Consider the following 27,675-nt stretch of genomic DNA (forward strand, 5'->3'; position numbering starts at 1 on the left):
TTTCTTGTCGTCTTTTTTTTTTTTTTTTTTTTTTTTTAAAAGGGTCTCACTACTACAATTTGTCTAGCTTCAGTCCAGTCATTGGTCTTACAGTATGTCCTTCTACTAGATTAAAAGTCTTTTTCTATCAGAAGTTTTCTCCAAATATAGGTGCTTATGGGTTTGCAACAAGGGATATCTTAATCTTTCCTTCATGAAGACAGCACTGCTCTTTAGTTTGCTGTTGGATAAATGCTGTCATCATTCTTGTAGGTCTTTTCGGAAATCTCCAAAAGCTCTGCATGTGAACACCAACACTAGTACTAATAGTCGAACAATGTTTAATTTGTAGGTGTAATAATAAGAATAATAAGATTAATAAGAATAGTAATACTGCAAGGATCCCACTTGAAATAAAAAAAAAAAAGCCTGTTAGCCATCTGGTCTTTCTCTTTCTTACATACACTCATGCAAATATCCTTCAAAGAAAAGGATGAAATAAAAAATGACCCAACTATGCTAAATTCAGTCAGTCTGGAAGACAGGAGGACAGTGAAACGGTTTAGTACAGCACAGATCTTGGGCTTTTTTGCCAAGTTATGTTTGACACAACAATTAATGGGGAATAGGTATCCCTGCACTCCTCTACATCACGCCGCCTGGCTTGGGTCCCAGGCATGTGAGAGAAGGGGTTTATGTGTTTTTTATGTGCTATATCCTTCTGACCCAGGCGTGCACAGAAGTGGGCTACAACCATGCCGGCTGCCAGCTACAGAGCATCTGAAAACTCTCTTACACTACGAAAATCCTCAGCTGCTTGTCAGAGCAGCTTTATGGGAAGCGAGACGAGGTTCTGGCCCCAACATTTAACTATACTTGGCCATAACTCAATTTCTCACAAATAGCAATTTTGGCATGTTCTCTTTCTCTTGTACAACTGTGATACATGCAGCGGGAATAATAAATTATCATGCTATTACACGACAACAGAAACCTCAACATGTTTGGTTATATGTGCAGAACTAAAAAAGCGGGCTGCTTCTTTCATTGTGCTTATACTAGGCAAGAATCTAATAAATTTACATCGTTTAGTAACGAACTACTGAACACGTGAGATTGAGAACTCATGGAAAAAATGATTACCCTTATGAATAGGGTTACTGGATGTTTTTTTTGTGAAATGAAAGCCCAGATATGTGTAGTCAGAATCACTCTCATACATTTCAGGCATATATTGCAATGAAACTGAGAATGTGGGGTTTGGAGGAATGTCCACGAACGCTGCTTCTGCATCAGATGTGATTATACACCTCTTTGGAAAACACAACGGTTTTATAATGCAGAAAATAATGTCCTTTATATTTCATTAAAATCTACTGTTAGATTCCACTAATATTCAAGTTGAGAAGTTAAGAACAGGAAAACAGGAGTATGCAATTCAAGAAAATATTTTATTTAGGGAAATAAGCTATTTTCATTCTAAGAAGACAGTGGGTGGGAAAACAGATTTCTGCTAAGGAAACCAGCAGTCACTTTCACTGAAAAGGAAATACTGAGTTGCTTTGTCCTAAGGTCTCAGTGGAGCAAAGCCTGATGGTTTAACCATGGCATATGGGTTGCAGCCCAAGAGAGCTAAAGAGAAAATTTGGAAGCTCGTGTCAAATTTTCTGCTCTCTATATAGCTTTGGCCTAGGCCTCAGCAGTGGTCTCCAGGGACAGAATGATGTACTGCAATATAACAAGCTGCCTGACATTTTGAAATGCCTTAACCCCCAGCTTTCCATCCACCTTTTAGCCCTTGCAGCGTCTTCCCTTCCCACATGGAGCTGCACAATGTACAATATAAGACTTCACTATAAAGAAAAAAGTTGTCATGTCTTTGTCCTTGAGGTATTTAATCAGCAATGACTCTGTGCTTCGTTAATAACACTTTCAGTAATATAACGCGAAACGCCAGTTATTGTATGGAAGGTGGGGTATATGAACATGCAAGGTCCCTTGCTCAGACACATGCCATGTCTCAGCCAGGTCTTGGGACTGTTTTCTAATTTTTTTCTAGTGAGAACGCAGGACGGAGGGGCATGAAAAAGGGAAAGCACTGTTTTCCTGTAACCTAAGAAACTGCAAGCTCCTGATAAAAAATAAAGCCTCCTGAATTGCTGAAATAGGAAGCTTTAGAAGCACAAATGTGAAAGTTGAAGCCAAGCCGATACAGGAAATAAGAGATTTATTTTATGCTTCCAACAACTTTCAGATTTATAACTGGCTGTTGGTACCCATACTCTTAAAAACACTGCAATAATTCTATATCCAAACCAAAGTCTTTTCTTCCCCCTTGACGTGGAAAATGCTGCAGAACCGGAAGTGTTAGTAATTAAAAAACTCTAAATGCTGTTATAGGCTTGAACTGCAGTAACCCGTCTCACAGTCTTCCCTTTCTCTAAAAAGTCAAAACATCGAGGGCTTGAATATAGCTTCTCTCATACATTATCTCCCTAATGACTTTGACCTATTAATAAGTGGAATCTATCAAGTATACTCTCTCTTACAGTATTTTGTCAATCGTTATACGCCTCAATGGGGCCACCATTAAAAATCTGCCAATTCATTCAGTATTTAGGACACATTTACTATGATATATGCTATGTATCATGCTATTTTTTATTATAAATATAGAAACGCTGTAAATTGCAAGGTGAGATTAGTATTTTCTGCAATAAGAAGTAATGCCTTTTAATGATAATCATTATATACTTTGCCTTTTCTCTCCTTCAGCGGGGTTCTTTTATAGCAGAACCATTCTGAGGGAAAAAAATCTGAACACCACGCTGGATACTGCAAAGATGCTCTTTCAACACCCTTATGCTTATTTCCTGCCATACCATATTAAATCCTTTTTGTAGCACTCTAAATACACAACCTAAGTAATTTTCATTCTTTTGAGAGAGCTAACTGAAGATTTCTTCAAACTTTAAACAATGTCTTATTAGAAATCGAAATAAGATTAAGAAGTGACATTAGGTACGTTAAACTGACTGCATGTTTATCTACTACATCTGAATATAACTCTTCTCCTTACCAAAAATATAGCTCTTGCCTAAAAGTGATTAATTGTGCCTTTCTGGTCAATAGAACACTAAATAAAATGAAGGATGAGAACGTAATGTAGATGAAAGTCTCTAATGGCATTTATTAATTAATTTATTTTTTTTCCTTTTTTAAAAATGTTTTGATTAAAAATATTATTTTATTTAATATCCCATAGATTAAAAAAGCATTAAAGCTATTAGCATCAACTTAGCATGATTGCAGTGAATAATGTGAAAAGTACCTCTAACAGAGCTGTAGCTCTGGTTTCATTTATTGTAGATGAAAAATGACATTTATCAAACATTTGATCTGATGGGCTATATATTTATGGAGAAACAAAAGAGAAGAGATTAACTGGCAAGAAAATCCACTTTGATTAGACTATTTAATGTTCTGTGTATGTGTTACAAATAACCGTATTCCCAGGAGGATTCCTTTGAACTAGATTTCTTTAATTATTATTTTTTATTTTAGCACTGAGACCATATGACCTGTGAACATAACCTTTTAAAATACTTGACAAAAATCAAAGGGATTAGTATTCTTTTCTATATTGTTTTCTCTGTAAGGAAAGTCTTATTGCTATATGGGAGATGCTTGCTAAATTAAACTTCTATTGTTTTAAAACATATTTCGTAGTATTATCATTTTAGAATCTCAACTTGTACATTTCTGAATGCTATTTCATTTGGAACTGCAATCATTTATCTAGTCGAAGCATCTGTGTGTTTAACATATGGACTGGAAACTTTCCACTACAATGACTGTGCTCTGCCAAAAAGCCAGCAAAAGAAAATGTTCTGATGTAAATACAAGCTGATATCCAAGTTCTTCACAGGTTTTGAATCTTAAACCACCAAACTAAAGGAGAGTTTATTATGACTGCGGTTTTGTTGAAAACAAAAACAAAACCAAAAACCCCAGAAAACCTGCAGAAACAGGACTCGTATATTGCAAATCCCCATTTTGGCAACCCAAAGAGGGAATATAAGCTTAAAGGCCTGAATTTAACAAACCTAATTATCAAGGCTTAATTAGTACCAAGGGTAAAGCTTCATGGAACACCTGCAGACTTAATTTATGTCCTGACAGAGAGGAACAAGTGTTAATGGGCTGTATTTATGTTAATACCTGAACCTTAGAGAGCCAGTGGGATAAAACAGACTATGCACCAGTTTTCTGTTTCAAGCTACAGAACAAACATAAAAGATTTTAATCTTAATATTAGTTTGCACATAACTCCTTGGGGAAAGAATAGGTCTATTTAAACTTTAAAATTGGAGATGCAGAATATTAAAGGGAAAAAATATTTAAAAAGTAAGTCAGTTTAGAAAGTGGCGTCAATGAAGAAAATATCAAACCAAAAGTGTCAGTGGCCATTTTCTGAGCATCCTGTGAGCAGCTGCTGGTTTTTTAAAACCTCTTATAGTATACCACTGATGCTTTCTGCAGCACAAAAAGTTAGATTTTCATGTGTCTGCTGCCTAACACAATTCTCTGCTGTATTCAGAGGGAAGGAAAAAAAGGCTCCCTGCCATACCTGCCGTGCTGAGAGTATTGCCTCTGCGTGCTGGGGCTTGGGGACATGATCTGAGTTGACTTTGGGCACTGGGCACCTTTTCAGAAGGCAGAGCCCTGTGGGGAATGGGGCCTCTCACGGTCTCCAGAGCTCTTGGAGCCCAGGCTATAAACAGGCCATATGGTGCCACCACTCCCAGCTCTCACTCGGTGCCAGGAGAGCACAGAACAGTATATATCCATGCTGTCCCTCTCTTGGTGCAGTAAACTCCCTGGAAGCTAGGGGGGTTTTAGGTAGGAATAAATAGCTTGTATTTTTTTCCCCACTGACATTGCAATTCTGTTGTAGCACGACTGGTTCATCTCCTGGCACTGCGGGTATCGTAACTAATCTCAGAGAGATGGTGTTTAAATGCCATTTTTTTGCCCTTCAATGCTCCTTTTGGTCCTTGGCCACACTTACGCTTTCAGGAATGATCACCTCTGAGAGTATGGCCATGAGGATAACATTATGACCTCTGAATCACACTGAGACAAAGGGGAATGTTTATTATTATTATATACATCTGTCACCCAGTCTGGCTATAGTTTAATAACAGGTTCCACTAGTAGTTTCAGCCCTGGAATTGCTCAGGTTGCAGAATGAAGACACACAAACCCACCCTATGCTGGCCTGTAGATCTATTTAGTATCCTTTTTGTTGGTTCCCGTATTCACAGGTATTAAGGACGAAAAGTTATCTCCAGGAAAATCCTCTCCCATTCTCACAAAAGGCCACAGAATGTCACCAAGTGACTATTGCACCTAACTTGCAACTTCCCACAGGGTTTCAAAAGACGTTTGAATTCTGAAAAGTAAATAAACCATAGGTTGTTCTAATGCTTATTTGTCTTTATCGTTAAAAATGCTGTGTCCCCTCAGTGTATGTCTGGCTTAAGCTTCTAGTACTGGATCATATTCTGTTTTCCTGAGGTGAAAGAACAGTTCTTCAGAAACCTTCCTTGGTAGGTACTTACTGATGGTGATCTGATCACCTCCCAGCTGTACGTCTGGTAAGTTAAACAGATTGAAAGTTGTGCAGCTATACCTACAAAACAACGTTTCCCATCTCACGTAATTCTTGTTGCTCCTTTCTGAATCTTCTTCATATTTCTACCACAAGTAAATATAACACTGTTTCTTTGCTCTTCCTTGAAAAGTTTGGAGATATAACTGAAGATTTATTTGGTCCATTTAAATACAAATATGACCATTCTTTTATGCCATCCACAGCACAGATTTATCATTTTACCAGAAAATATTCTCCAGTAGCTTCCCTACTGTACAGCAACAAGTCTTCTACATAGGGCTAAACCCAACTTTCCAACAGATTAATTTTCTGAACCCTTCTTTTACTTCTGTTCAGAAATCATCAGCAAACTGTTACTTGTGTTCTCAGACTTATTTGATGAGAATTATTCACAAATTTTTCAATTCATTTCACCTGCAAGTCTTTACAGTTCACTCTAGTTATGTAAATCAGTCATGCAGTACTCCCTTGTCCTTTCAGATCAGACAAATTATACAAATAATCAATAAGCTTGAATTATGTCATATGAAAACTAAATGTGCAATTTGAAACTGCATTAAACTACACTCAGGCTTCATTTTTGTGAGTATACAGACCACCGAGCCCAGTTCCTCCAACATTCATCAGGAAGTAAATACAAAAGTGTAGTAAACAAAGTCAACCCCAAATTCTCTTTGCTCCATACAAATATTGTAGGAATTGTTTCTATTTTTAGTTCACTTGTAATTCTATGAGACCACAGGCACACAGGAATGAACACTGCTTTAATACCTGGATCGACAGCAAAACACAAACTTGCCATCAACACACGCCAGAAGCAGCCAAGAAGCCCTGGATTTAAAAAAAAATGAGTAGCTCAGACTAGGTGAGGAGGCTGTGCAGCGAGTCGGCAACCTCTCCCCATGGGAACACAGCTTTGCTTCGCGCTTGGTGCCAAACCATGGTACGTTTTTCCGGGCTACCCAGCGAGAGGCACGAGCCCAAGGCACTGTGAGCCTGGGGATGCCATGTAAGCGGGGCCGCCCAGAAGGCGGTCAGTGAAAATCTCCCTTTTTTCTCTTTTAAGCAAAGGTTTGATTCCATCTGAAGGCCAAAAACAGTTTTGCTGTCCGTCGCTTTTTGTAAGTTTGTCAGGCTTGAGTATCTACAGCTGCCCAGGAGAGAGGTAAAAGTATTTATGGGGATGACCCACAAGATTCAAGCTAATTTAAAGTCATACATCTTGGACGAAGAGGAATGGATAGTTTGGTTAGTATCCCCTCCCCCACACCTTCCTTCCTTAGGGTAATGGCAAGAGAATTTTTTAAGTTTTTGTTATCTTTTTTCCTTCCTATTTCATAATCCTCTTTAAAATATTGACACTAATGCTTCTTCCCCTCCTGCTTTTTTCTGGCAACAACTGTTGATGCCACCCCTGCCACCACCCCGTTCGCCACATTTCAGTGGTGTACAAACCATCAGCACTTTCCATGGCATCAGTGAAAATGTCATCAAGGATGTTTGCACAGCTGTGAAAATAGGGGCTGTTGCGGGGCTGTGTTTTAGTGCTGTCAGCTGGAAAGTGCAGCAGACCCACACGACAACTGGTAGGGATTTGCATTATCTTGTAGGAGCCCCCCGTCACCCTGCATCTATCAGGGGCTCCTTCTGTGTGAGCACAAACTTCCTGAGGCTACATGAGGTGCTTAAACAGCTTGGAGCAAACCCCATCCAGAACAGACAGGATGGGCTCAGCACAGTGCCGGAGGGGACTTTCATACATTTTCGGTCCTTAGACTTTGAAAGGTTTTTAAGGACAAAGTGGAGGAAGGCCTTTCCATCTCATGTGCAGCTTTCCAGTGTCCCAGGGCAGCACCCTGAACCTCAGGGAGAGCGGGGACAGCCACTGTCTGCCCCCCCCCCCCGGACCTTCCCCTGCCCCCAAAACGCCTCCATCACGCAGAGAGCCCTTGCACTACATGCGACGATCCATGGCCAGTGAAGTAAGTGCTGTCTAGTGCCCAGCTGGGACCTACAAGGACGTGAGCCCCTTGTGCCCCACCAGCTAAGGGCCCGGTACCCCCAGAGCCTTTAACACTTGTACCTTGGAGCGCTGCTGGAATCATTTGCTCCCTTTCCAAGCTCAGAAGTGTGTTTCTGAAACATCAACAAGTATCTTGCTGACGACAACAGGCATGAAACGCTTGTCATGAGACAGCCCTTGCTCTGTGTGTGACTTGTTTTCCTTGTGTGAAAAGCAGGAAAAACACCACCTGCTTCACAGGGCAATAATTAGCTATTTTCGTGGAGGGGTGCTTAAGGTGCAGTGAAAGCAAAAATGAATATTAATGGTAGCTCCTCTCTCTCTCTCATCTCAAACTTTACAAATGGTCACTTCCTAAACCAATGCACAACTGCATTTTGATTCCAAAACTAGACAAGAAAAACAATAATGGTAATTTTACAGACTTTGTTTATTACTTTTATCAGGGGAGTCAATAACCCTTTTAAGTATGTTTTTACCTCTGGCAAATTTATCAGACCTTGAAATGTGGTTTTCAAACCCGGATATTACACATTAACACCAATCTACAATCATTATGGAAACAATTCAAGCAAAGCATATTGATTTTTTTCATGAAGGGCAATAACATTGATGCATAACACACACAAGTTCTCGCACACGTACATATATGCATACGTGTTCTCGTAAACCAACACAGGCACAGTATTACGGGAAGAATATGGTTGAAGCCACGGTATTGATAGGCGTAGGATTTTGCAGTTCACATATGCTTTCATTTTAGTCACGTAACCCTGTTTCAGAACAGTATGCTTTTTGTATATTTTGTAAAACTAACTTAAGATAGACGAAAAACGGAAATAACCCATTAATCAGATTGTCAATGAAAATTCTGAGAATTAAACTACAAATCCTGGACAAATTTAGTCATCGATTTCTCAAAACATCTTTGGCATGGAAAACTGGAGATCTTTGTGAGGTCTAAGAGGTTGATCTCTTACGTTTCTTAAAAGCAGAAACAACACTTGTCATACATAGTTTCAATCAGGCTTTTTTCTGTTTTCTAATTTCATTTCATCCTACTTTAACATGGCATTTTCCACCTCCCTCACATCTTCCCACAGAATCAGTCAGGCAGAAGAAATACTTGAGTAGCTTGTGCAAGCATGATGCCTGAGCCGGCCAAAGTAATGTATCCTGGACACACTAACCAATTTTGCAGAGAAAAAAATGATAATTTTCAGATTGTGGTGAAGTTTAACGTTAATCCAAACTGTATGATAGAAGGCTGTCTTCAAAACTATGTATTATCTGTTACCAAGTACAGTGAACCCAAAGAAGAACAGGAAAAAGAAAACCAAAACAGCTCCTAAGACTTTATTTTCCACTTGGTCTAACATCAGTGAAATGAATAGCCGTTTTGCTTCAGTAATTGCATTTCTTTTGGGGTCATCTTTTGCTCAGCAGGAGTGGACAGGGATGAACTGGGATTTATGGGGCTTTTAATTTTTATTCTTTAATGTTTCTATTTTCTTGTTCAAATATATTTTTATTTAATGTTTTGAAACACAGCTTCCTAGTTCAAGCTCATTTTGGTTTCCCAAAGGAAATGCAATTTATGTGTTGAGGTGAAAGAAAATACAGAAAGAAAGGATGAAAGTAGTGAAATTTTTCATATTTCAGACGAGCAAAATCTTTACCTAACTTGAAATATTTTCCATGCTTGCTTAAAAATCCATAAAATGAGCAACTGCTCATCAGCATAAGAGTTATATATGCAAAATCTCCTGCATAAAAGTTAGGGCCAATGCACAACTGAGGATTTCTAACCATTTGTTAAAATTCCCACTCTCCAAGTGCCAAAGGACTGAAGAGAAAAATGAGCAAGTGAAGACAAAGTTCCAAGTCACTAAACTGCGGAGATGTCGCAATCCTTTTTGGAGGGAGATACTGCAGTTGCACTCTAGTGAGAAGAAATCTTAGCTGGCTTTACAGCCAGCACAGGATGTTAGTCTTTTAATAGAAAGAAAACAGCAAAAAGAAGTGCATATGAAGAGAAAAAGAATAAGTAGTTCTATAAACAGACCACAAACCTTTACACTGGGACTGTTCAGCTACATGAAACTAGGCATCAGCTACTGAGTTGACATTGTGCAGGTAGTCCATTGACTTGATATGTGCTTTACTAAAAGAGGATTGAACACGGATGAAAGTTATTTTATAAGACACAGAAATTTTAGCTATTGAGGTAAACATACAGACAGTGTCTTCCTGTGTACACAGGAGTGCTTAGTTAGACCGAAACTCTGACTAAACATTTAGTCAGCACAGTCAGCTCACAGGAGTAGCTGAGGTTCCTATGTGTTAAAATGCAAACTCTTACCATGCACTATGAACACCAGTGGGCAAATCAGATCCTTGTTTCTTATTTAACATTAGCTAAAATCAATGAAAAATATCAAATAGCAGGTTCCACAAATCTTTTTGTTTGCTTTCTTTTTTGTTAATGAAGAGTTTAAACCTATTACTATAAGGCATTTTGTGAGCTGCCTTTAATTATATAAATGTCATTTCAATTTTGCTAGAATTCAATATAAAAAAGGCACATACACTGCACCCTGGACCAATTATGCACTAAAGCAATATCCTTCAGGTACCTTCAGTGAGTGATAAGCAAGGTAACAAAGTTAGCCTTACACTTTCAAAACACTAACTAGCTCTTAACCAAATAACTCTCCCATCACCCCCTGCAGCATTACCATTTGTTTTTCATAGATGAGGAAAGCAAGGCACAGAAATGGAACTGAACCGCCCGAGGCGATGTAGTGATTCAGTAGCATGGAGAGAGATATGAAAGTCACAGGTTCCTGATTTCTTCACTCGACCACTGCCTTTTTATGCTCCATTTCTCTTTGGTTCAGTTGCTTATCTGGGTAGGACTCATTGATAGTGCTGAACTGTTACTGTGCTCCTAAATTTTAACATTTATGTTAAAAAGCGCAATTTCAGAGTGGAGGCAAATTCCACCAGACCTAAAATTATAAATTTCTAGACCTCATAACGTCTTTCCCTTCATGATTTCCACTCTTCTGTACCACCATCAAGATCCAGAAGACCTACTGGGAACATGCAGAGGGGCTGAAACAGCTGTAAGAGTGCTAGACCAAAGGCTTCAAAGAGTGACAAGAAGTACCTTTCCCCATCCTATGGAATTTGTGGCATAATCTGGATTTTGGTTTGCTTCCCCCCCCCCCCCCGAAATACTGACCTAAATATTGCATTCACTACATTAACCCCAAACCTTGTCAAAGGAACCTGGTTAGAAAATGAGAATTACTATATTATAATGAGTAAACATTCAATATATCTCTGTTGCACCATTAAAAAACTCTGCAAATAGGTAGATCAATTTTCCTTTTTTCTAGCACTTTCCTCATCCATGACCCATATTTATCCACAACATATACCAAAAGCCTTTCACTGGTAATAATAAGCTTCATTGACACATAATTTTTACAGCTGTTACAAACAAAAAAAGAAGAAAATTCTGGTGTCCCTTTATTTAATAAATTCCCCAAAGTGTAATTTTTTGAGTGCTACTACATAAACTGATGTTCTGATACACATATTTAAAATAAAGGTGTAATTTATGTAGCATGATACTAGTCTTCATCCCTGCAGCAGCACTTAAAAAGAGATACTTTATAACAGCAGTAAGAATAACAGAGTATGTTGGACACAAAGTGAAAAACAAGAGGAAATTGGAAGAGAAAAGGATGTCAAGAAGAGTGATTTTCTTTTAGAATTATTTCTGCTGTGTCCACATGTCAATGTAGCTTTGCCAGCTTCCCACAGTAAGCAAGCAAAAGCCAAAAAGTAGGAGCAAACGTCGTCTCCCAGTTCCAGGCTTCATCACTGAACTTCCTGGCTTCTGTGAATTTATGGCAATACCTTGACAATAATTCTGATTTATATAAGCTAAAATCTTATGATTTCATAATATTTTCAAATGTAAGATTTTTACAAGAATCATGTCACTGTAAGTATCCTGATATTTTCTAGAATCACCTTCTTTTTGCATCTTAAAATATACATGGGAATTGGTGCTCTCTAAAAACATACTGTCTTAAAAGTATGCCACATTAACCTAGGAAATGCTTACCAAAGTACTCAATTTTTTTTGTCTACATAGCAAAAAGAACAATCATTAGCAGAAGTAGTGATCAAATTTTTATGTAAATCTCACATATGGACATTCTTCCAGTGCACACTGAGATTACCACTGATCTCAGCAACAGACACACTGAAGTGTGGCACCCTCCTCTCTGATATTACTAAGATTGCAATTATTAAATTTTCTTTCCTCTCCTTGAAAGAAGTAAAATCACATGTATCCCACCTGCAACAAAACACTAAACCATAGATAAGAAACGTATACCAAGGAAAAGGAGAGAAGGAATTCTGTTAAACTCATCTATAAGTGGGTATTACGGTGTGTTTTGCAGGAAGAAAATTGCCACTCCGAACAAATCAACAGTCTTCTGAACACCACCTACACACCGGCACATTCCAGACTCTTTTCCTTTTATCCTCCTCATCTAATGAAATCCAAAAACCACGCAAGAACATATTTTGTTTCACTGCTTCAAAGCTTCAGGAGCTTTACCGGTCTCAACAGTTTCTACTTCCTCTCATACATGAAATTTATATTTCTCAGTCTCAGTGTCCTTAGAAGAAGAGTGAGCACAGCATTCAGAATCATTAGTCATCTTTCATGCTCTGGAGGTCCTTCTTGACCAATTTAGTAAAGAACAATGCTGCGCAAAAGAGACAGGATGGCTGCTAATGACAGGCAACAGTTCAATATTTTATGCCACCTTAAAAAAGTTTCAGTAACTGAAGGTGTTCTCACATTAATTCCTTGCATCAATTATTGACAGAGAATTTAATTTAAAGGCAACTAGTCAGTAACCTAGGGGTACTGTTTTAAATAATTTATAATTGCTGCATGGGTGTAATCATATTGCTATTGATTAAGATCCAGTCACTTCTACCAGTCCAGCATGTCTTATGCTAATTAATTTTAGTGATATCACCTTTTTAACTCTGTATTCCCTGGTAACAGGAACTCATTATTAAGAAATAATTTAATCAGGAGCAATCTTTTAAAGTTTATTTGATTAGCACTTGCTAGGCTGTTGAAAAAAGTGGATTTAAATGAAAGCAAAATTAGAAACTGAAGAAGGATAAAGACAGTCTGATAATTTCAAGAGAAAAGCAAGAATGCTTTAAAAAACTAAGATTTTTATTTGATATGGGAAAGAAGATTAAGTTATCATCATTGCCCCTTGATCCTGAAGTTGTTACACACATTAACTCCCATTTAAATCAATAGAAATTTTGAAGACCAGTACCTTTCTAGTGAATTGCAATTCTCATACGGCCAGCCTAGGATGGGACCCTCTTAACAACCCGATAAAATACATTACAACATCTCAAGATGAGAATGGAAAGTCCTTCACAGCATATTCCTCCACTCTCCCACATATCAGTCCTCAGTACAGGCTGATTCCCGCCTTCACCCAATTCACAATGGCAGATTCCAGTATCTACTGGAAGCACTTTTTCCAATTTTCCACCTTGCCTCTGAGATTAGGAAGTGCTTCCTCATACATACACAGAACTATCTCCTTATCACCCTTAAATCCCTTTTAGAAATTCTCCTTTGCTGTCATGTCAACAGACGGAATATTTAGGCTGTTGGTGCCTGATGAAACCTGCTGACCATTCTGATTTATCTGTCCTTGTATCGTCGTTTCTTTGTGCTCTGCTGTCTACTTAGTGCATCAGTGGCCCCCAGTCACACGTGTGGACTGCAAACTTCAAACCAGGAACTGCCTTTTTACTCTGGGTGTGCACTTCTACAGTGCTCAGCAAAGCAAAAATGACTTGACCCTTAGGTGCTGCCGGAATAGAAACAACAGTAATACAGCAAAACCACTTCAAAGCACGGGAGTACACATTTAGTTCTCCAAAGTCTGCAGCAGACACCCCATTCAAGGACTTCAGTTGATTTCATTAGGTCCAGAATACCTCCTTTTTGATGTTACTAATTACTGATGATAAATGCTTCCTGCACATGTAAGGCTTCACGTACAAACAGCAACTTGAAAACACGGAGCCTTCAAGGATATAGTCTTAACGCTTTCTTGAGAAGTCTGGCAAACCTGTTCTAGGTCTTCCCATGAAGGCTTCAGCAAACTTTATAGGCCGTTTAAAAATGCAATGGAAGCAGACATGTGAACAGTCAATGCTAAGGTAAATAAACGCATTCCGAAAACAGCTTTTGCCTCTATTTTTTCTCCAGTTAAAGACAGTGGGAAGGGATGCTACTGACTTCAACAAGAGCAGAATCTGAGGAAGTTTTCCTTAATAAGCACAGATGTTTGGAAAGAAAGCTAATACAGGATACAAGTCCAGCATGGAAAGCAAGAAACTGGAACACAATAAGGAGGTAATAAAAAAAACGCACTGAAGGAGGACTATACTCCTCATCTGTTGGAGTCTTTCCATTGAGATTAGGTTGCTAGATGGGAGCACGGGCAGGCAAGACATCGTGTATATCCAGTATCAGCAAGGGCACAGGTCAGGGACTACGAAGACGATGGGTGTAATCATATCTACCGAAGCCAAAACATTTAGCCTATGAGTAAAATGACAAACCCTGTAATTTGAACTTGACGCATGCGAGGAACAAACATCCACAAACTAATGCCACAAAGGACATGCAATCTTTGTCCCTGAAGACACCATTATGTAAATTAAATTGAATCTAGTCCACTTTGAGGTTTGCAATCAAATGGGTATTTTTAATATCAATAAAAATTGAGCTTTCCCCAGAGAATCCAAATCAAGCTGCTTTCGCAGAACAAAAGGAAAATGCTGAAACATATATGCTTTTAAGATAACTCAATGAATGTAAAATTGTTAGCAAAACCCGTACATTTAAATCTGCTCTGACAAACTGTGAGGAAGAATAAACTGATCTGACATTTGTATTCTCTTAGAATAAAGAAACAAGCAGTTTGGGGACAGCACGAAACACCTGGATACTGGGAGGCCAGCGCTCCAGGATGCATGCACTGTCCACCCTCCACACCCATTGCAATCAGCACCCGCTTTACACCTTTGGGGAAAACAACCCCCCAAAATACCAGCTAGGACTGCCTATGATTTATGCTGTGTGCATGGTAGGGAACAGTGATACAAGATGGTGTAAGTGGCTGTTGTCTGTTAGACTTATGATATTCCTATATAAGGTCTTTAATATAAATCTACTATTATTCAGAAGTACTAAATATGTCTAATATACCACTAAAATTAAAATAAACACCAGAACAATAATTAAGCAAGTATGCTTTGCTTTTTAATAACAAAACCTATGCCCCATGGATCAACCTCATTGCTAATCTACCTTGAATATTGGCTTTGTTAACAAAATCGCAACTGCAAAAGGTTGTGTCTGACCATCACACCTGGTAGTGTAAGACTATATTTCAAACAGTTTGGGAAAAAAACCCACCACTATTAAATTTACCCAATAACTTGGCTAGGGTTAAGTATTTTATGCAGGCATCAGCATCTTTAAGGAGTTCACCTTTTAAAAGGAGCAGGTTTTTTGTTGTAAATGGCACTGACACTACAACAAGAAAGTTCATTTCACAAAGATGATTCATTAAGAAATAAAATATTCATGGCTGACAGCTTGAAGGATCGCCATACAGTTTTATTCTAATGCACCTGTCCTCTTTGTCAAGTCCAATATGGGATGTCATGTCGCCAAAGTTTTATTTAGAAATTGTTTGTCAGAGTGAGCTTTCTAATGTGAATGAAAAATTCATTCCCTCATTAAGAAGATTTTCCATGAAATGTCTAGGATTTTCAATGAACACCAGGACATGAACCAATTACTGTTAAACACTTAAAGAGACAGTGTCCTAGCTCACTCAGCAAAACCCTTAATGTACAAGTATATGGAAAGAACTCAATATCTATCAGGAAAATGCAAATGAAATATCAGGTTTATTTTGGTTTGTGTGTTCCTTCCTTCTTTCCACTTTCTTTCTTTTCTCTTCTCTTTTTTCTTTTTTTCAGTGAAAAATGGAAAACTGTGACGTTTCAGAGGTCTGAGTCAAATGCAAATACTGGATATGCTGAGTATTTGTGTATGACTTGAAGGACAAAAGCACGGCCAAAGTTTATAAAGACCCATATTAATTAGCCAGAGAGACACATACCTGTAAAACTGACAATAACATTTAGTTGTGTGTTTATTTGCTGAAGGCCTCTTCATTCCTCTTTTGTCTTTACCTGAGAGCTGACCCGTGCCAACTAAGAGAGCACCTGCCTCCAGTCCTGAACCTGGGGGATCACAGGACCGGCACACTGCAAAGAAATTGGCATTGCCAAATCCCTTTTTAAGGTGTAATTTTTCTTGGGATCTCTCGGGACTCCCGAAGTCGGTTGAAAAGCTGACCACATTTATTTATGCAGTGACCCATGTCCTGTACACACACATTGGGACTGACCCTATGGCCAGGTGCCCACAGACATGCACTTTTATTGCAAAGTTTTTCCATTGTGGAAAATAATGTAGCTATTCGTTCCAGACTTCAGGCTGTCAGACAGCCTACCTGGAGCAGAAGCTGGGCTGCTGGATATCTGGAAATCTGTGACCTAAGGCCTGATGTCTTCCCTGTGTACCAGCACCCGGCATCACCATGCTCCGGACCTATGCATCCTATGGTGCGGGTGGTCTGCGCACATGCAGTGAGGCTGCTACCTCCTGATCTACAGCTCGCCCACTGCCCATCGGTACCACCGTTCCTGAAGGAACCACGCTATACAACACCGTGCGGCAGTGCTGAGGCTCTCCAACCACAGCTCCGGTGCATGCTTGCCGGGACAGCCCTGTTCTCTTCTCGCCCTGCGAGCAGACAGGTGCCAGGGTGACCTCTCCTCCTGGGCTGGGGTGGACACCCTCACCTACCCATGGTGGGTTGTCTTGGCTCGTGTTTCACCTCACTCTGAGAGGCACAGTGTGGAACTCACAGAGTTTACACAAGACAGACTCTCGTGTACAAAATCGCAATGCTTAGTTAAAAAAACCCTTAATTTTCAGGAATTCAAACAAGTAACTTTTCCTCTTTCTAACAAATGTTAGTAGCAATTGGAAATCTTGTAAATTCATGCCATGTAGATAAATCCTGTTAATGGCAAGCAGACACCTCAAAATAGTGGTCTACCACACTGTTCCGGCCAACCAAATTGCCCACCTCTAAAGAATTCTTTAAAAATTTGGGGTTTATATATATTAGGGTTCAGTTTGAATCTGTATGCATAGCTAACTTTCCCTTCCTTGCATCTCCAGGAAATTTTCTATGTAATCTATATTCTCAAATGTACAGCCCATGAACTTTGTGCGATGCTACCCATAATGACTTTCACTAGAAAAACGGACAAGAACTATTTTCATTCTTTTAAATTTGTTCCAGACTACAGTAGGAGATATTTTACTAGATGAAGAAGTATTTTCTTAGCAAATCAATATTAATTTATTCAATTGTTATGATCTCAAGAGCCAAAGTGTGTTCTTGTGCTAAACTGGAAGTGTTTATTCTGAATAGAAGTTATTCAAATATTTATAGGACCAGATAATTTGTGAAAGAAAATACAGATGGCAGAAATCAACACTGAGCCATATTTTTTTAGCCACCATTCCACTTATTAAAGGCACAAAGTCTAAATGGGCAGATAATGTGATCACTAATTTCTTCATGCAATTTTCAACCAAAATTCAAAGTCAGTTTATTTTTTGTCTTGAAGAAGTGATGTACTCTGGCTGTACAAACAAATCCATACAGTAACAGTTTACAATCTTGCTTGACTAAAACTTGTCAAGATGTTATGGGAAACTTCCCATTCAAGCTGCATGTTATATATAAAAATGTGTGTGTGTGTATCAGTTTATGTTCCATAACCTGTAACAAAAAGCCAGTTTCTTTAATTGTAGTATCTAAGCCTAAAAAGCCTGAATGCAAATGTTAAGATGTTTCTGCTAGGTGACAACATTGATATACTTATTTATCTTGTTTACTTATTTATCCTTATTTACCCTAGCCATTATAGTCCGTATTCTACTTCACATAGGTGAACAATAAAAAGCAAAAGCCAGAGGAAATCATTAATAGTTTTGCCATTTGCAAAGGTCACCCAACTGTGCATCATAACTATATAATCATAAATGCAAGGTACTATTAATATAAACTATTATTATAAACGTGAAGAAAAGGTGTTAATAATCATAGTTTACAAGTTTGTCGTGAAACCCCCTTTCTCGCCATTCTGTTTACAAGGCACACTGAGAGACTGCAACTATTTAGCCCTTGCAATCTGATAGCCCTTTTTCCTTGAAGGAAGATTAAAACATGCCTTACAGCTACCATTCTTTTTTTAAACACCAATTGTACTGTAAGTTACAATTAATTATTGCAATAAACTTTCACCCCTCTAGACCTAAGTTCAAACATAACTGGTGCTAGAAAGAAAATGAGTTTGTTATTTTAAGCTTAATCACGTCAGACCCCTAAATTTTCACAAGCAATCCAGCTGAGGTGCTCTGTGTTCGGCAGGCTCATTTCCCCTGCTCGCACCAAAGGCCCCCCAAAAGCCCACCCACAAATCGCAGCTAACAGATTCTATCCCCGATTTGGCAACGCGCATCGGATGCACAAGGAAATCTGCGCGTGTGGCCCGCTCTGAGCAGCGGGATTCTGCAGGCATGTGAAGCTGTGTGTCTGCTGAAGGGTTGGCAGAAGCTAGGGTGCTGGTGGCCAGGCAAGGGTTGTAGCACTAGGGGAACCGGGGCGCGGCGGAACATTCCGTAGAACAGATCGACACGGCCTTGCCTGCTAACACAACATTTTGAAAATGTACTAGTGTTTTTTAAAGGGCAAATTAGGAGTTCTGGGGCTCTCAGGACTAGCAAACACAGAAAATCAATTAAACTAACATGTGAAGCTTAAATATATCACATTGTAAACTCATATTTTATGCCTCCACTTTAAGTGCGCTTCGATGATCTCCTGGAGGAATTAAAAAAGTGTTATCTTATTTTGTGCCCAAAACCAGAAAAAGAGTTCCACTGGGCTTGCCAGGCTGTTAAAATTAAAATAGCTGTTTGAGCATAGCATAATATATGAGATGTTTAAGGCATTTTCCCCTAGAATTTTGGTTTATCTTTAGTTAATTTTCTGAGATAAAATCCAGTTATAAATAACCTGAAGGCACTCTCAGTCTGCTGCTTGTGGGATGGCAAATCTTTAATAGCCAGAAATTCTGCCTCTTAGACATCTCTTGAGGGAATAATAGTACTTTGAAAATTATCCAGAGGAAAATAAGCAAAAAAGCATTATAAAATTATCAAAACCTGTAATTATGCAGGAAGTTATACTATATTTATAAGCTAATGAACTATCACCCATAGGCACTTTTTTTTTTCATTTTTAAATACAAACATAAAAATATTCATTGACGATAATCAATACAAACTGCAGACTTTCATCAAAATTGATTATATAAGACTTACAAGAGCATACTAAAAAAAATTCTGCAGGATAAAGCCCTACAGACTTTTGTGACATCAATAAAGAGAAATAAAATCTTAACAATTAAAACAGATGTGGCTAAAGAATTGAAGCAGAACTGCCCAGAACTTTTACTTTTCAGTGCTCTAGAATCAAGAAAAGAATTATACCCTGACAGCATGTAAAACAACTGAAATATGAAATTAATACTTTCTCTAAATGAAAGACTACAATAACAATATCCTGGCTGTCATCCATTGACTATGTATATAATTACCACAGTGCCTACTACTAGAGAAGTAGGAGGCAATTCAAAATAAAAATTGAGTCTGTCAGACTAGATACTCTAAGATTTATTCTTGTCAAAGATCTGTAGGCCACAAATAATAATTGAAGTTCAAGCAGTTAAAAAAAAAAAAAAAAAGTTTGTGGAATACAACAGCAGTCTTTCACTTTTTTGTAAAGGTCTAAAACTGCTATAGAAATCTGCAAGTCAATCACCTTGTCAACATTAGCAAGGAAAACAGTTGAAAGCCATTCTGACAGGCAAGGTAGAAAGGAACACATATTTGTAACATAATAGAAAAAAACTGGTAGAGATTTAAGAAGGAGAAATCCGCCTAACTATTCTCCTTGACTTTTCTGAGGTTACAGAGAAGGTTGATGATGGTAGTGCAAATGGCATAAGCTATTTGGATTTTCAGAGTGCTGGCAATGAAATTTAATGTGTGAAAGGTAAGAGCTAAGAGGACAGACAAAAGACCTCAATTTGAGTATCAAGAGCAAAAAGAAAAAGAAAAGGGGATGGTTAGTAAGGGGGAATTAACTACACCAGCAAAAGCTAAATCTTATATTGTGTAGATAATGTCAATTTGACTTGCTACTTTTAACTCAATACAAATGATTGGACAAGTGAAAAATAAAGATTTCTAAATTAGAGACAATCAGAGTAAACATTTCCTCATAGAAAGAGTAAAAAAACATCTACAAAGACTTGCAAATCATATGATTTTCACTGTACTGAAGGAAAAAACCCCAAATTTACTGGGTACCTCACATTGTTAAAATGCTACAAACTCTGATTATTATAATCCTAGTTATCTTCACTCCTACTTCTCAATTTAGAATGACAAAGAGGAGTATTTTTTCCAAATGCAACTGCACTTTCCCTCACTTAAAATAAAATGTAATGAAACAATACTGAACCTTTGATGTACACAATTTTAGAGATACCTTAAAAACTCCACTGAAGACATCACATTTGACAGGGAGAGTTTCTAATGCCATGGAATGCTGAGATTTGCAAAATCCAGACGTGCATTTACTTTTCATTGATATTAAGCTCTCATTTATTAACTTAATTCAATGCTGTGGAACTCATACAGTTGTAAAAGCTTTCCGTTAAACTTCTTTCTCCCTAGGATTTTCAAAATTTCAGTGTAAGCTGTCTGCAGGTCTTTTTTTGTACACAGAGCAGTGTGGCAAGCCTTTAAGCAACAGTTCAGACATTCTCCCAAATATTCATTAGATATCGCTCACACAAAATTCATTTCCACTACATTTTTCAATTATTCATAATCTGCAACATTAGCTAAAATTGGTACTAGGAAATCCATTGCCAGCAATGTGTGTATTTGTGTGTGTGCATGACAGAGATGCATTTTTATGCTGATCCCTCCAAGATCACAAAGTAAACATTATGACTTCTTCCTTGGACAATGAAACAAACATCTGCTTACTCAATGAAAATATATATAATTCTAAATTACCAAAATCAACCCAACTTTGAATGATTCAATCAACAGGAGAAGTTTCAGCAAATGATGGGACTGTACTTTGGAGATAGGTAATCTGGGCTGCCTATCTCTCATTTCTCCTTTACCTCCTTAACGACTTTAGATGCATAAATAAAATCTAGGACATTCCATTTATATTTTTAACTTCAAACCAGGCATGAGAGAAAGCATTTTGCTGAATGTCAAACTCACACAAATATTATGCATTAAAAATGTAGTTGCAAGACCATTTTTTTGAGGTTTCAGTTCCATTAATCACGTTGCCTCTAGTGGGGATCACTGGATTTCACTCTAAATAGTTTGCATCCATGCGGCACAGTCTACAGTTGCCTTTCCATTTTTTCCCCTCCCTCCTCACCACTGCTGGAAAAAAAAGTGTAACTAGTCACACCAGCAAGGATGAAGGCTGACTGTGAAGACTTGCAGAAAGATCTCATGATGCTCAGTAACTAGGCAATAAAATGGCAGATGAAATTAAATGTAGATGAATGTCAAGTGATGCACATGAGAAAAAATAAATGCAACTTAACACGGCTGCACTGAACTTCTTAGGATACAAGAGCAAGATCTTGGGGTTATAGCAGTGCTGTGAGAACATCAGCTCCATGCTCAGTAGCAATTAAAAAAGAAATAAGAAGCCAAGATTTATTAGGAGAGGAACAGAGAAGAAAATAAAAGATAATTATGCCACTGTATAAACCAACAACCTGATTGCATCTTGAAAACTGTGTGAATATCTGGTACCCTCATCTTGAAAAATTATCACAGCACTGGAAACTTACAGAGAAGGACAAAAAAAGATTATTATTGCTATGGAGTGACTTCTATATACAATTTAATTCTGGATCTTCTTCCTCACAAAGAGACAGCTGACCAGAGACATTCTTATGGTCTACAAAATTATGAGCAGCTTGGAGAGGGTGAATAGGGACAGGCTGCCTCTTTCAGTACAGGAGCTGGTGCCATTAGATAGCACCAGCAGGTTCCACGCTCGAAACAAGTCAGTCACTGAATTATTTATGCAATATGAAGTTAAGCTGTTATATCCCTCTCACAAGACACTGTGGATGCTAAAAGTTTATAAGTAAAAAAATGATTGATTAAGTTATTAGAGGCTGGGAGAAAATTCTCTATTTGGTGATTTTTCACCTCTTCCTATGGCTTCTGCTGTTGTCATTTGCCAGAGAAGTGTACTAGGCTGGTTTGAACCCTGGTCTGACCCTGTATGGGCATTTTTTATGAGGAACTGCCACACATGAAACGCCACCATTAAAAGTAAAGGGTAGATATCGGACTGGAAGCTGGGTGGAGGACCAAAACATGCTGAATAACCCTGAAGAATGGCTCAAACAAGTATTATTCCCTGGAAGATTTACAAATAAGTGTGACTGTCTATATACTATCAATAACATACACCAAAAAGCCAGGTCAGCCTTTTCATTTGTAACATCCTCCTTTTTTTCCTTACTAAGTTCTGGGCTAACAAAGTTTGATTTAAAAAATAAATGTGCACAGGGATTGCACCCTGCTGCTCTCTTACACCTGCAGCAAAAAGCACAAGGTTTCACTTTGACAGACCCTTCGTACAGGTAAATGATGATGGTAAATGCCATTTCTCTTTACCATGTACCCAAAAGCATTCTGTGCTGCAGCCACAGAGTGCACCGTACCCAAAGTGATGGTGTCAGGCCCCTGGGGCACAGACTCTGCCCTTTATTACTTTAAGGGTATGAATGTACTTTTAGTGCTTTAACTACAAAAGAATCAAACGTAACAGTTTAATACAATAATCATGCTGAGGAAGAAATTGAGATTGTAGACCGATGGCAAAATTGACATGGGGGATAGCTTACTTCCTACAGGACTTTGTTTTTCTACATTTGCGTACAGCTCCTGTACACAGATCATTGCAAACGAACACTCTTTCCATGTCTTTTTTTCCTCTTTTCTTTTAGCACATGTGGGTTCAGCTGTGCCAGGGGACAACCCAGCAGCACTCCTTGTTTAAAATGTACTCTCTTGGCTGACAAATACAGTACAGTTAGAATGTTAGCCAAAACGATCAGACAACGCTATCAATGCTAGTCCTTCTCAGCAGAAAATCCTTGACTTCGATATAGTTATACACTGGGGGTGACTATACACCTCTTGTCCCTTCCCTTTGAACAGAACCACACCATTGGCATCAGCACTCAAGGCTGGATACAGACCCATGACCATCTTCCCCCAGAAAAAACTAAGAGGGAGATGTAGTTAACAGGGGAGGCCCTTGGTTTAACAGCAATCAACCTATTGGAAAGGCAGACAAACAAAAAAAAACATCCCAGAAATATATATTTGGGGGGGGGGATTTTGGCTTTGTTATTGATATTCCCATTCTTCTCAGTTAAAACCACCTTAGAGTGCATATATCCCAGTCTTTTTTTTTTTTTTTAATTCCTCTTGTCGTTCTTTAAAAAAAAACCCTGAATAATATTTCAGAAAAAAAGAGAAAGAGGAAAAGAGAAGGACTCTTCTCTTCTTGAAAGGATTTTAAACCTGTGTTTGAACTGATTTTCAAAGGAGAGGGGCTTCAGTTATCTTCTGATACCAGGTCTGGTTGAACAGTATTCAATACCATTCAGCACCATCTTTTTCTGAAGACTTGTCTTGGTTTAATGCCAATGTCCTTGATCAGAGCACAGAAGCATTTACTTAGGAAAATAACATTAAATGGCAGCCCATGGCAACAATAACAGCTCTATCGCCAGAATACACTTGCAGAGATGCATGGGTGGCTCGATGGCCCTGAACACTTAAGTACATTTTTTTCCTTTCAATTCCCTCTGGTACATTAATTTTTATTGATAGCTTATAGCTATGGCAAGTGGTCTTGGTTTTACTAACTTGCAGGACTGAAGATTATCACTGATGTGGAAAAAAACCCCCAACATAACAACAAGCTACCTGGCCAGCAGGCTGTGTGTTTATATTTTTCAACCACAAGCCTTTATAAAATTAGAAAAGCAACTGATCTTCTGTCCCCTACTTTATCTACTCACTCATTAATTTCTTGTAAAGATGAAAAAGCTGTTATTTCTTTAATTTTACAGAAGTGTTAGTTGATTTGCTCTGCAGACCTGGGTACAAAGTCTAGCGGATTTGGAAACTGCACATGTTCTCTTCTCTCACAATCTGCTCTTAATAGGCCAGCTGAATCCTAAGGAAAATTCTGTATATGCACAATGCTACATGGAACTGTAAACTTCACCAAGCTGCAGGGAGAAAGAAAACAAACACTACTTTGTTACAAAGAAATTTGATAGTGTTTAATGTTGTATGTATTACAAACTTGCATCTGTGTCCAGTTTTATCTTAAAAACCTGATCTACTAAAACAAAACAGAAAAAACAACTCATCTGATCATTTGCACTAAATACTGACTTGTGGCAAAATGATTAGGAAAAAAAGATTATAGCATCCAAGTGCAGAGAGTTCTCACTGACCAGGTCTGTAATCAAGTGCTTCTAGAGCCCGTGCTGGAGGCATCTCCTGAATTCTGGTGTTAAAAGATCATGCTGAGATTTTTTTTTCCCCCACTGAAATCTTAGGAGACATTATGTTAATTCAGACTGAATGCAACTTCTGTTATTTCTACATATATGACATAAATGTGACCTTGCATTGTATCACAGCTGCACATTGGTGGCAAGAAATCTGGAAGACGCGAACATTGCCGAGTCAAGCCTTTAGAAGTAACACACACATTAGTAATATGAATGATACTTGAAAAAACATGGTTAAAAAAATCAGTGCATTACAAATCTTCCACTACAAAACTCTTACAAAAGATGTATTCTTTCACTAACCATGAAACTAGCTCTGTGTTTGTGTATGGGTTATATTTTACTGTACACCGAAACATCACCATATCCTATGATCAACTCTGCAGAAGGATGAAAGAAAAGGGATACAGAACAGAGCATAAAACATCCCTCTGCATATATGCTGGGCTGAGGCTTCACCTACAGTTTCTGCAGCATACCGGTGAGCAATGGAGAGTTTACAGATGAAACATGCTGCTAGTACGCATCCCTGCAGCAAACTCGTGGTGACACCTCAGTACCACATCTACGCGATGCACAGGGCACCTAGTGGACGTGCTTCAGTCCGCCCCTGAAGATCTTGCTGATCAAACCAAAGGAAAGGAATACTGACTATTAAATGAACATGTCTTCCCCCCCTGTTTTTGCTATAGTCCAATCATTCAGCTTGTGCTATTAATAAACTTACTTTACCACTGCTGCCTTTTGATGGGTACCTGCTGCTGGAGGGAAGAACAGTGACACTGAGTCTTGGCTCCACGAGCGTCATTGTATAACGCAGCGTCCAAAGGCCCCTTGTGACGAGTGTCTGCTACGCTAGCAACTACACAAGGACTTGTTACGACATGTGTCTGTCCTGCAGAACCCGCATGCTGAGATCACAGCTTAGGAAGTCACTCTCTGCAGCAGCCATCTACATATTTCAGTGCTTTCGCAGCCACTGGGATGACTGCTTGCAATTGTGTCTAAAAGATGGAAAATAAAACTAAGATTAAGAATGGAGCTCATCTTCACTCCTAAAAAAACAATAGGAGTTTGGATCAGACTGTTGATGATTAGGCTAACAAAATTTCACAAGCATCTTCTTTCCCAATTAAACAATGATTACGCAGTGTGACATAGTAATCACCTAAGCTGCTCCCCATTTTATGGCATATACGGTGAGTACCGCTCAGAAGAAACCTCATGCTTACACACAGTCTAAGCACACTGCTGCAGCACGGGTATACACTGGGTCCAACTGCAGGAAGCTGCTAAGGTAAAAGCTTTTTAGAAAATGAGAGAAATAAGCTCTTTTAATTGAATAATGCACCTAATTTTCATTTATATACTCTCATCTTTATTTTGCGCTTTTTTTTTTTTTCTGACATTTGAATACTCTGAAAGGAGGTAATGAAACCCGACTAATCAGCATTTTCAGAGATGAATCTGATCTCCAGGAGCTCTTTGGGAAAAATGATTGAAGCACATGGCTTTTCTAGTTCTGATTAGGAATCTGCAATCAAAAATTATGTTTACATAAAGAAACTTAAATATTATCAACAGCATTTAGCACTGCAGAATTGGTACTAATGATAAAAATGAAGTACTAGTGAATCACATTTAAAATTTTTAATATTTAAAACAACAACAACAAATCTTTCCCCTTTTAACCACAAGAGCTATGACTTCCTGATGAAAATCCCAAATGTACTTTCGTCTTCTCTGGAAGGCATATTTCCCTCTAATTAATTAGGGTGAGGGATTGAGGCAAAGTGAGTGGATAAAGTAGAACCTGACTGCTTTCTGCAGCTCTTACTGCTCCTTATAAACTGCAGAAAGAAATTTCCCCTTTAAAGCTATTTTACTATGATTTTAGCACCTGTTTACAACTAGGGTCCCAGTGCTCCATTCAGAGAAGCCTGTCAACAGAAAGAGTGCCTGCATGTAGGTTAGTTAGCTCTACGCTCGCCAAAGCTACTTGTTTTGGCATCGTAGGAAGACTTGGAATGATTGTGCTGAGAATGGGCTCAGGACCCTATCTTTTACTGTCTGGACTGAAGCAAAATATTGATTTGGATTGCTTTTTATATACTTCCTAATTTAATATTTGTTTTCCTTTCTTCTCCTTCAAGGCTTCCCAGTAGGTGAATTTTAGAAGCAGCTTACCAGCTCTAAAAATGTTCAGGTCTGTATGTGGGGTTCCTTATTCATATGTGAGGAGAAATACATCTCAACCGAATTGAGAAATAACTTTTATAACAGCGAGAGATAAAGAACGAAGAGAGAGATTTTTCTACAATCACATAAAAAGATCTTTGCAAATGCTTCTGCTATACTTAGATTGAATAAGAGATATAGCAGATATTTTGCCATTTCTTTCCTGGGTTTTTGACTGGCTATAGCAGTAAGGGAAGCGTCACCATAAACCTCAATGAATTGCTAGAGGCAATGTTATTCTCTGCCAGATTCAAAAATTGAAATTGATTTTCATTCTACCAGTACCAGTTTTGCCAAAGTTTCTGCAAAGTAGACACAACAAAATATGGTAGCCTTTGGCATTATTTCTGATTAAATTCATATCATTTTTCTTGAAACAAAAGTTTTTTTCTTTTTTTTTTATCTGACTGCAACATATAATTTTAGTCAGCTAACACTAAATTAGACACCCACTCAGATTTATTATGATAAGAACATTCAGTAAGCTAATTTCAAGATGATGACTCCTATAAATTCTTATAATTTATTATTTAGTACTTTGGTTTTTAATCATTAAGTACGTGAAGACTTTGTAGGTCAAACCTGTATTAATGAAGACAGTAATCTATTTTTCAAACTCTCTGCTCCTCACCCACCTTTCAAATTGTAAATTAACAGAAATCTCTTTAAACATATGTAGAAGAACAAAGGGAAAAATTGGGAGTACTTGCAGCACCATTTAGCTAACCATTCCTGAGACTGTGTCTATTAAATCCATTTCCTCACCATTTTTGCAACTCCTACCAAAGGGAAT

General features: G+C 38.2%; 1 protein-coding gene across 5 annotated transcripts in view; it reads right to left on the reverse strand.

Annotated features, from left to right (window-relative positions):
• WWOX (WW domain containing oxidoreductase) overlaps positions 1–27,675 on the reverse strand; it is a 550,369-nt gene that overhangs the window by 182,770 nt on the left and 339,924 nt on the right. Inside the window, exon 9 of one of the 5 annotated variants that reach the window (XM_080410744.1) lies at positions 1–25,648. The exons of the other annotated variants lie outside the window; for them this stretch is intronic. Coding sequence (XP_080266870.1) covers positions 25,577–25,648 — 72 coding nt within the window. The 3' untranslated portion in view covers positions 1–25,576. The remainder of the gene's footprint in view (positions 25,649–27,675) is intronic. 5 annotated transcript variants of the gene reach the window in all.

This window comes from Falco punctatus (genome assembly GCF_963210335.1).
Source record: "Falco punctatus genome assembly, chromosome: 14".
Lineage (NCBI taxonomy): Eukaryota > Metazoa > Chordata > Aves > Falconiformes > Falconidae > Falco > Falco punctatus.